We start from the raw sequence: 11,536 nt of genomic DNA, 5'->3' as shown, positions 1-11,536 counted from the left end.
GGCCAAACCCAAACCTGTTTATGGCGGGTCGAACATGGATCGGGTTGGCGGGTCGGGTCATATTTTGCCATCCCTAATCCTCCGTCGCAGTGCTGATTATGAAAAAAAAAGAGAACATATTAAATAGATCCGGCACGAAGCCTAATTAAAAATAAATAGAATCCGTTATACTAGCTATATAATCGCAAGATAAGTGGCGTTTGTTCCTCGCGTGGAAGCCTTCGTAAATAAGGAGGATGCTAGGTGGCACTTGCTATATGTAAACCCCCTCTCGGTTCTTCTGAGATCTAGTCTCCGGAATCGGAGATGGGGAACGCCGCTGGGAAGGATTTGGAGAACGGTGACGATGGTCCCTCCGTGAGATCGGACGGTGATGGGGGCTTCCCGCCCCACTCCAATCACGTCCGGCGTGCCCACTCCGTGGACTCCGTGGGGAGTACGCCGCCGGAGAGCCCCGGCAGGTCCCGGCCCCCTCTAATGTTCGCTCCTCAGGTGACAATTTCTCCCTGTCAATCGCTCTCTTCTTTGATTTCTTATTGTGCAATGGCTGCTCTGTTCTGGTTTAATTTGTTAGGTAGTGGTGGTTTTGTGAAGGATGCAGGTGGTGTGATCTGGGCGGGAGCAATGGATTTAGTTGAATTGTTGTTTTTTCCTGTCTTCAATCACTTTTTTTCCTTGGCGGCGGAGTAACTTACTAGTTCGGTTAATTTGAGGATTTTCATTGGAAAGGAAAAAAATTATTTCGTTGGGTAGGCTTTGCACTTCATATGGATTATGCGAATACAAAGAAATATAAAATGTTCAGATATTGTCTTTGATAACTTGAATAGGGGCATAGACAGGCACGTGGGATGGAGGATTTGGCATCTTTTTCTTTGCTGGTAAATTATACTTAATTTTGCTTTCGAAATGGATTTGTATGTTAGATAATATCTGACTTGAATGATTATCTGGTTGCATTCTTGGGCAACCTTTTGTTGGCCTTTAACTTGGGTTGTTTCAACGAGCAACCAATTTCCACATAAAAGCATGTTGAAGAAATGAAAGTGGCTTGGGTTCTAGAGGAGCATGTAATTCATTCATTGAGCTGATTAGCTCATGAGTTCTGGTGTGCTAGATATTATGACTGTTGCCCAAGAATGCACCATAAAGTGGACGAGTGAAGTGAGAATGCAAGAATATGAAGCAGGAAATATAAAGAGCAAGAAGCAAGACACAAATTTTATTGTGTTTCGGCGCCAAACTCAGCACCTATGCCCACTCTTCAAGATTCACTTCTTGAAAATTTCACTATAATCTACTCAAAGATTATAGCTGGATTGTTTTACACGGGCTCACAATCAACCCAGTTGATTTTCTTAGGTAATCAACCAAAATCACTCCTTATCCAAGCCTTTTCTAGGCTTGATAAGAAATATAACACACAATCCCAAGTTTCAATCCTTGAAATTTGTTAAAATCAACAAAAAGAGAATACAAGAGATTGACTCTCTTAAGAGCAGTAAATCAGTTGTTGGAGCTCATGAGGAAGCACTTGTTGATCTTGATGTGGGCTTTAAGGCTCTTCAATTAATTTCTTAGGTGTGGTGGATATAATCTTTAATGCTCACTTTAAATGCTTTGCCTCTTTTCTTGTTTCTTATTTCTTCTCTTTCTACTTTGTTCTTTTGTTGTCTTTCTTGGGTGCTTCCATGCATTTATATCTTCAAAAAGATAGTTGGACGATGTTTCTAGCCATTACTGTTGGAAGAGGCTGAAAATTGTTGTTGGGAGTGAAAACAATTATTCTGTCTTCGCAGAAAAACTAGTTGTTACTATTGTCAGGCGCAGACCGATCGACTCGACTTCTTCAGAGGTCGACTCGAGAAACTGCTCATTTTTTTTGCGCTTTGTCTTCTATTTGCGGCCATTCTGAGGCCGACTCGACATGTGCTAGGTCGACTCTTGTTCTACAGGAGTTGACTATAACACTTTAGGGTAAACTCGTAAAGTACAGATTTTTATCCCCTTTCTGTCTTTTGCCTGAGATTATTCTAGGTCGACTCGGATTATCCAGAGGTCGGCGTGCCGGTCTCTTTTATTGTGGTGGGGTCGACTCGTGTTTGCTTGGGGTTGACTCCAGAAACCGTCCAAAACTGAGGTCTTCTATTTAATCATGTGGACCTTCAGGGGTCGGCTCTTTGTGTTCTTAGGGTCGACTCCTGTTGTATAGAGCTTCATAAATTTAAGTTATGTTCTTTCCACTTTGAGTGCTTTGGGTTGATAATATCTTGGATTCTTGTGATTATTCTTGTACACTCCAAACATATGATTAGTGAACTTTTTACTCAAATATGTATCAAAATCAAACCTTTTGGGTTAACAATCTCCCTCTTTTTTATGATGACCAAACTTTTGAGTATCAATAGAAAATAGTGTTGTTTAAAGATAACACATTTTTCACTATTATCCTTTTTGATATTATAATTGAATAATGTGTAAATTTATCCTTTTTCATACTATAATTGAATCATGCATAAATAGTGCTTCAATTTAAATTGATATGTGTTTTCTTAATATTTTGCATTTCATTGATTCTTTGATTGTGTTCATATGATCTCTCATAAACTCGTATTTATGTCTTCCGTACTTTCTTGTACATTGTTGCTCTTTCTTATTTAGTTCTCCCTCTTTTTGTCATTATCAATAATATGAGATGATGAAAAGTAAGTTTTTGAAAGTAAATAGCAAGCAAAGTGGTATAACAAAAGCAAATAGCTTCATTGCATTTCAAAAGCAAAGATACATATAGCAAGTCATACATCTGATGCTCTTAGGATGAGAGTTTATATAAGATGATTTCCTAGGTGACTTTTTAGAAGATCAAGATGAACTTCGATGGGGACAAGAAATAGTAGAGTGCCTAGATTTGGGGATTGAGGATCTAGAGGGGCCAGGCTGAGTCGGTGGGGGATAGAATGATCGAGAGGCTCTAAGCTCTTGAGTGAAGAGACCAATCGGAGCAAGAGCGGAAGCAGATGAAGAGACTCGGTCAGTCTCGTCGACTCGTCCTGATCCTCGAATATTTTCTGAATATCTGCTCCAATCCTCTATGCTTGAGAGGTAAAATGCTTGACGTCCTTCTGTACAGAGGTCTACAAGGCCCTCATCTCCCTCTTAATGTACCCGGTCCTCTTGAGTTGGCTAGTTACCAAGAAGCTGTTAATGTCCGAGATGTCGTGCCTCAACTCTGCTACCATTTGAGATAGTGACGACACATGAGGCTCCAATTTTTGATCCTTAGGCAATGTAGCATGTGGTGACTCAGGGGCTAATTGCTCCTTCTGTCTAAATGCACCAGATGTAGTCAGCTCTGCAATCACCTACTCAACAATGGTCCTCATTTGCTCCTTATCTAGTCTGATGGTTTGACCTGTACTGCTCTCTGGATGCGGATGCTGAAAGTCAAAGGAAGCAATGAAGTCTCCTCCATGCTCCAAATGAGTCTCAGGCTCAGCTCAAGGCTCTAGTATCTCCATGGAGGCAGGTGGCTTGGTATCCTGATCTGTAGGAACTGTGGGCTCAATAGGTCTGACCTCAGGCTTTTTGTGCTCATCCCGTCTTGGCTCATCTTGTCTTCTGCCAGCTCTTTTCATCCAATGAAAATCTATTTCGGTATATCCCATCCGAGGTAGTGAGCGGTCATTGTAGATGTCGGTGTGCATCAGTGCTCTCGAGGTCTTCTCTTTAAGCTCGAAAGATATTTTCGAAACACCAAGGTCAGGACCATGCCGTAGGGTAAAAATACATTCGACCTGCTCGCTGCCTCATGCATCTGCTGGAATATAAGCATGGGCATGTTTAGGGGATATTCCCTGAGCATATGAAACATCATAACAATGTCTCTCTCTAAGATAAAATCAAACATTCTCGTCTTGAGGAAGAAAATTCTACTGATCATGTGGTGGAGCTTCATTTCCATGGACAACTGGTTGGTACTCACTTCTTTCAACTCGTTGACATCGTTGCGTCCTAATATGTGCTAGAGGCCCATCCTTCATTTGTCCAGCCTATCCGCCGAGGGTCCATCAGTTGGCATACGAAGGAGTCTCCCTAAGCTCAATATATTGAACATAATCCGAGTTTCCTTGATCGTCGAACCCAAAATTCCCACCCCGAACTTCACATTTATGTAAAACTCTCTAACCAAGTTGGGTGGGATATTCAATGGGCACACAAATTTCCAACATCTTTTCTTCAATTTCCTTCCAATGGCAAACCCTGTCTAGTCCAAGAACTCAAAATCGACGTTCCTTTCGGTTGTGACAATCCGTGAAGAGAGAGGAACCTTACCTGGAGAGGGTTGTGAAGGAATGGAAGCTAGCTCTTCATAAGGTGGAGAGAGGGGGTCGGATCGAGCTTCCGTGCAATGTTCCATCCTCTTTAGGATTTTGGTCTGCTTCAATTGCTGGGCGAGTTGCTTCCGAGGAGCCATTGAGACCAAATCGACCCAAAAGAAAAAGGGATTTAGGGAATGGAGGGAGCAATTTTGAGAGAGAAGACGGTAGGAGAGAGTTTCGAGCGACAAAAGAGAAGAAATGAAAAGAACTTGGGACGACTTGGTATAAAACTCATCTCCCGACAAAGGGGTCGATTTGAACTAATTCTCAAGTCTACTCCTGAGTGGGGGGGGGGCTTTCTTTTCTTACGAGTTGACTTCTTCATAGCCTACACGAGCTTAAGTTGACTCTTATTCATCTGGAGTCGACTCATAGCTCCCCCTCAATCTAAGAGGTCAGCTCTTCATAACCAAGGGTCGACTCCTTGATGGGGAGTTGGCTCTTAAAAAAAAAGATTCAATGCAAAGAGGATCAAGCTTGAGTCAATGAAGTGTGAAATTTGTTTGATCAAGAGAGGTTTACTGAAAATCAGAGGCTTTTGAGATGGGGTTTTAATAGAAACGATCACAAACTCTTAACCATGGTATGCCGTATCGTATCGTACCGGATGGTACTAGAAGTATCGTACCATATCGATTCAATATCGGTACCAGTATGAATGGCGTATCGATTTTTGGTAAACCAAAAAAATTTCGTACCATACTGTACCGACATTATGTTAGTGTGGCACCAGTACGGGATCCGGTACTAGTATGGCGAACCTTGCTCCTAACTCACCCCTACTCATGCTGAATCTATCCTCGCTTAGGGGTTTAGTAAAAATATTTGCTAGTTGCCTATCAATGTTAACAAAATCAAGCACTACATTATTGCAAGGTTTGTTGAACTGGTCGGAACCGACCTGTTCAGCCTATACCGTACCGGTACCGGCCTCCACCGGTAGGTACAGCGGTGGAATTTGGTTTCGACCCCAAAGAGTTCAGAACCGAATGGTTCCTTGCTCGTACCGGTATGGTTCGCACCAGTACAAGCCCGGTATCAGTCGAACTGCACCGGTGCAAACCGCACCGGTTTGCACTAGTACTTGCGGAGAAGAAGGGAGGAAGAGAGGAGAAGAGAGAAGAGGGGAAGAAGACCTGTCACACTACCAGGCCTCTTTCTTCCTTCTGAGCACCTCGCGGGAAGAAGAGCTCCTTTGCTTGCAGGAGAAGGGGAAAAGAGAGGAGAAAAGAGGAGAGAGAGGAGAAGAGAGGAGGAGCTCAGGAAGAGGAGGAAGAAAAAGAAAAGAAAAAAAGAGAGGCTGTGGGGAGCGCGCGGGGGCGCGTGTGCGCGGAGACGCGGGCGCGAGTGGGGAACACGTCCCCGACTTGTGCCCGTGTGTGTTCCACGCAGTGGGAATCGCGATCGATGAGCGGAGAACCGTGCGCGCGCGATTTCCCGCGCAAGCTCGCTGTGTGGGGTAGCTGCCCCGCGTGGCCACTTTTAATGCAGCAGACGTGCAGCATAACGCCGACGTGCGCATCTGCGCATTTTTTTGTTTTTTTCTCGGAACCGGTACCAGTCTTCACTGGTACGTCGGTTCGGTCGGTTCGTCTAACCTTGCATTATTGTTTTGAACATGATCTCTTTAAAAATGATATTTTATCTCATTGTGCTTAGTTCTTGAATGTTGAATTGGATTTTTAGTTAGGTTTATTGCACTAGTGTTATCATATCTAATAAGTGTCCTATTATATTTTATGCCAAAATTTTCAAGTTGTTGTTTGATCTACAAGATTTGAGCACAACTTCCAACGGCAATGTATTCGTCTTCAACAGTGGACAATGCTACCAAATTTTATTTTTTACTAAACCATGAGATCAAGTTTACATCTAAAAATTGACATGTCCATTAGTGCTCTTTCTATCTAGTTTGCATCTAGCAAATCAACATCTAAATATCCTATTAGATTTAATGATGATTATTTAGAGTACCAAAATTCTATATTTTGAGTTCCAATTAAGTATCTTAAGATTTTTTTACGGCAGGTAAGTATGATTCTTCAGGATTAAATTGGAATCTAGAACATATACATACACTAAACATAATATCAGGTCTACTAGCAGTAATGTAGAGTAATGATCCTATCATGCCTCTATAAAGTTTTAAGTCAACATTCTTACCTTGCTCATCTGAATCGAGTTTGCAAGACAGACTCATTGGGGTGTCTATTGCCTTGGCATTCTCCATCTCAAACTTTTTCAATAGCTCTTTTGTGTATTTGCTTTGATTGATGAAGATCCCCTTAGCTGTTTGCTTGATTTAGAGTTTGAGGAAGAACTTTGGCCTCCCATCATGCTCATCTTAAACTCTCTTTGCATTATCTTGGCAAAATCTTGACATAAAACCTCGTTAGTGGCACCAAAGATAATATCATCTATATATATTTGTACGATTAACAGGTCATTTGTTTTTTTTTTTGATAAAGAAAGTAGCGTCTATGTTTCCTCTTATAAAGTTATTTTTAGTTAAAAATTTTCTTAATCGTTCATACCAAGCATGAGATGCTTGTTTTAAACAATACAAGGCTTTGTTTAGTTTGAAAATGTGATTAGGATACTTATCATTTTCAAAGCCAGGTGGCTGTTTTACATACACTTCTTCAATAATATAACCATTCGGAAATGCACTTTTAACATCCGTTTGGAATAATTTAAAGTTCATAAAACATGCAAAGGCAAGTAAGAACCTAATTGCCTCTAATCTAGCTATAGGTGCAAAAGTTTCATTATAGTCAATTCCTTCTTCTTGATTATATATCCTTGTGCAACTAATCTTGCCTTATTTCTTATGATATTGTCATTTTCATCAGTTTGTTTCTAAATACCCACTTAGTTCCAATTGCAGGATGATCCAATTGTCTCTTAGCTAAATTCCATACTTTGTTTTTTTCAATTGATTTAGTTCCTCTTGCATAACATTTATCCAATTATAATCTTGTTCAACATCTTTTATGGTTTTAGGTTCAAGTTGAAATACAAAGGCTAAATGATTGCAAATGTCCTTAAGAGATGACCTGGTTCTAACACCATGAGATGGATTACCAATAATCAATTCTTTATGATGATTGTAGAAGTAATCATAAATACAAAGGCCAAGGGGGCGGTGCGACTTCGTAGAAGTCAGAAGATAGAAAGAAGTCCGAAAGAGAGAAGGCAGGGTCACGTCATGTGGCTCTAAGAGCATCCATATTTATGTCGTTCTGCCTGGATAAAGTTTGCTTGCAATGAAAATGTAACACCACTAGAAGTCACATATTAAATGGAAAAGCAGTCTTTTTCTTCCCAATAATCATATCATCATCTAGCCTTTTCCGAACAATTTGGGGTCGGCTTTTCCAATAATCATATGAAGATGAATTATGCCAGAAGGAAACAACATACAATAACTAAGTAGTGATGTGATTCTAGAAAACAAAAGAAGCAAGAGAATTTGCTGAACATATCAATTTAAACTTGGAAACAGAAAATAGTAACATGAAACATGAGAACAAGGTCAATAACATCTCAAAATGATGAACGGTTTCCTTAGGCATATCATTATTTCCATGACCTTCAATTGGTGGACTTTGCCTATGTTCTTCTTAGACCTTACGGATGTCCTCCATGGCGGAGGGTTCCATAACAGACTGGGACTGAGTGCTAGAGGCCACACGCCCACTGCGTAGGTTCATGCAAATGTGGCTACACCACGTAAAATGTAACTAACTAATGCAAGTGGTGCAATAAGATGCCAGAGATCAGTAATGAATCAGAACTAGTAATCTTCGGTATACATTACAGGCTGATTCACATAAACATGCTAAGGAATTTCATGTTGGCGACTATGTTATGATTCGTGTCAGGCCCGAACGATTTCCATTTGGAACCATGAGAAAATTGCAGGCTTGTAGTGCAGGACCTTTTCAAATCTTGAAACGGGTAGGCCCAAATGCATGTCATTGATATCCCTCCTGATTACAGCATTAGTTCCACTTTTAATATTGAGGACTTAGTTGCTTACATACCTTCTTTGCCTATCCCCGATGACCCATTTGACACGCCTACTCCGACTCTATTGGATATGCCTGTCTTTGACCCTCATACTTCTTTTCAACCCACATGGAAGGACAAGATAGATGCTATTTTGGATGAACAGATAATATCTACTACTGACGGCGACACTCAGTGTTTCCTAGTTCGATGGAGAGACCGTCCAGAGTCTGATAGCATGTGGATTACTCATGAGGAGCTATAACATCTTGATCTAGATCTTTTGGAGCATTACCAGAGCCGCCCGCTGTCCCACTTGACAGAGTCAAGTTTTTTCCACCTCGGAAGTGTTGGTGCGGAGCCAGTCCTCGATCTTTGATCCGGCACGTGTATAGCTGCAGACGCAGGAGAGCAGCCCACTCGGTGACACTTTGGTTGGGTGATACATTATGAGAGAGAGCTGATTTGTGGGGTATTTGGGCCTTTTCGTCTGTAGGGGTATTTTAGGAATTTGCTCTTGTTGTGTTGCCCATATAAAGGTTAGCAGGGCTTGTTAACATTTTGGTTGTTGAATGAAAGAAATTCTCTCTTATATTGTCTTTGTTGGTGGATTCCAACACCTTGTTGGTGGATTCCGCAAGTTAGTTCTATTTGAATATTGTACTGCATCACCTTATGTCTGTCGTCAGTTTAAAAATTACCAATAATCTATTCCTTAGGCATATCATTATTTCCTTGACCTTCAATTGGTGGACTTTGCCTATGTTCTTCGACCTTATGTCCGTCGTCTTTGCTTTTATCTTCAGCTGGGGTCTCCTTTAAGGTAAGCTCCTCCATCTCTTTTTCTATTGCATCTGCATCATCACAAACGTCTTTCTTCCATGATGGAAGATTGTTAGTTTCATCAAACATAACAAGTATGGATTCCTCCACCACTAGAGTTCTTTTGTTAAAGATTCTATATGCTTTACTAGTGGAAGAGTATCTAAAGAAAATAGCTTCATCTAATTAGCACCAAATTTACCTAATCTATTTTTTTCATTGTTAAACACAAAACATTTACATCAAAAAAATGAAAATATCCTATGTTAGGTTTTCTTCTCTTCCATAGTTCATAAGGTGTTTTCTTTAAAATAGATCTTATTAATGCACGATTTAGGATGTAACATGCTGTGTTAATTGTTGCTACCTAAAAATATTTTGGAAGATTGCTTTTATACAACATGGTTCGTGCCATTTCTTCTAATGTTCTATTTTTTCTTTCTAGTACCCTAATTTGTTGGAGAGTCCTAGGTGCAGAAAAGTTGTGTTCTATGCCATTTTTTTTAACAAAATTTTTCAAAATTTTGATTCTCAAATTAGTTCCATGATCACTTTTAATATAGGGTTTTATGCATGGATACCCTTCTAAATATCGAATTTTGCGTGAATATCCTTTCAAAATTGATATTTGCATGTATACCCTCGTAAAACTCTGTTATTGTACAAATACCCCTAATATAACAGTTGTTCTAACGGTGTTAAAAAAATCATATTTATATTAATTAAAAATAAAATAAAAATTTGAAATGACGTTATTATCCTTACTCTTTCCTCCCCACCCCCACTCCCACCCCCAACCCCCCTCCCCGGTGCCCGGCTTTAGCACCCCCTGCCTTACTCTTCCCTCCCCTCCCCTCCCCTCCCCACCCACCCCCTCCTCGGTGCCTGACTTTTCCCTCCCCTCCCCACCCCACCGCCCCCCTCCTCGGTGCCCGGCTTCAGCACCCCCCCGGTGCCTTACTCTTCCCTACCCACCCCCCAGTGCCCGGCTTCGGCACCCCCCCTGTGCCTTACTTTTTCCTCCCCTCCTCTCCCCTTCCCACCCCCGCCCCCCCTCCCCCCGGTGCCCGGCTTCAGCACCCCCCCGGTGCCCGGCTTCCCCCCCCGCATATCGGGATCCCGATCGCGGGCGTTCCACATAACTGTTCTTGTGCCAGAAGAAGAAGAAGAAGAAGACAGGAGCTCCGCACAGCTGTGCTTTGCTTCAGAATCTCTTGGGCCCAGAAGAGAGAGAGAGAGAGAGAGGACTGCCGGTTTGAGTTGGAAAGAAGGTGGCTTGTCTAAGGACCAGAAATGATGCTAAGTAGGTGGCTTTAACAGCACTGAGTTGGTGGTAATGGAAATAGAAAAAGAGAAACAAAATCAGAATAAAGGCTGCACAAAGCCACCTAAAATCCAGCAAAAGCTCAGAGAAATGAGTTTGCTTTGTGATAACAAGCAAGAGAGTCTCTTCTTTTTTTTATGTGTGGGTGGTGGTACTATTGGTCGTTTTTAAGTGAATTTATGGCGGGTTTTCAAGGCAGACAGGAAGGAGATATGGGTTTCTTAGGAGCTTGTTAGCTTGCTCCCATGGCCTTATTATTCTCTAAAGGGATGGGAAATGCCAGCCAATGAGGAGGAAAAGCCTTAAGGGGAGTAGGGTTCAAGTGTGGAAGGATAGCAACAAGCATAGGTTCACAGAATCCAAAGGAACCTCGGCCCGTTAGGATGCTCTCTCGATCTATTACACTGTTGATACCTCTGGTGTCTCGGTAGCTGGTTTTTTTTTTTTCTTTTTCTGTTTTTTTATTTTTGTTTCTTTTAACTTTTGAAGGGAGAAAGTGAGGGAACACTCAACTAAATATGGGTCACCTATTCTGACTGGAGGTCAATTGCAAGTCTTTCAAGTCATGGGTCGCCCAGCACCTCATAATGATGATATGACTAATTAGATTTGCCCAAATTCTTATCCAAAAGCATGGTAAAGTTTCTATTTACTTGTATATTCTTATAAAAATTTCTATTTACACGCCTACCCATTAAGGATATTTTAGTCATTTTAATTTAAAACCGTTAATTTTTTAACGGCGTTAGATGGTATGGGTACATGTGCAAAAATAAGAATAAAAAAGGATAAAATAGCAAAACAAATATTTTACGAGGGTATGCATGCAAATATCAATTTTGGAAGGGTATTCACGCAAAATCCTATATTTAGGAGGGTATTTATGCAAAAAACCCTTTAATATATAAAGTTTTTAAATTTTTTTTATTTGTAATTTTTCTGCATAATTTTGAAAATGCAGAAAATATTTCATCTTTATGTGCTAAAAATAAAACACAAG

At 40.9% G+C, this 11,536-nt stretch overlaps 1 protein-coding gene across 2 annotated transcripts in view; it reads left to right on the top strand.

The window, feature by feature from the left end:
- Nucleotides 1-201: 201 nt before the first annotated feature.
- LOC103698451 (SNF1-related protein kinase regulatory subunit beta-1-like) overlaps nucleotides 202-11,536 on the top strand; it is a 44,348-nt gene continuing 33,013 nt past the window's right edge. For both annotated transcript variants that reach the window (XM_088715570.2, XM_088715569.2), the window contains exon 1: nucleotides 202-492. In XM_088715570.2, the coding sequence (XP_088571696.1) occupies nucleotides 307-492 (186 nt within the window). In that variant the 5' untranslated portion in view covers nucleotides 202-306. The remainder of the gene's footprint in view (nucleotides 493-11,536) is intronic.

The sequence above is a fragment of the Phoenix dactylifera genome, chromosome 2, assembly GCF_051530095.1.
Source record: "Phoenix dactylifera cultivar Ajwa chromosome 2, Ajwa_hap1_PhDact_Kaust_v1.1, whole genome shotgun sequence".
Classification (NCBI taxonomy): domain Eukaryota; kingdom Viridiplantae; phylum Streptophyta; class Magnoliopsida; order Arecales; family Arecaceae; genus Phoenix; species Phoenix dactylifera.
This window is presented reverse-complemented; position numbering and strand designations above follow the sequence as displayed.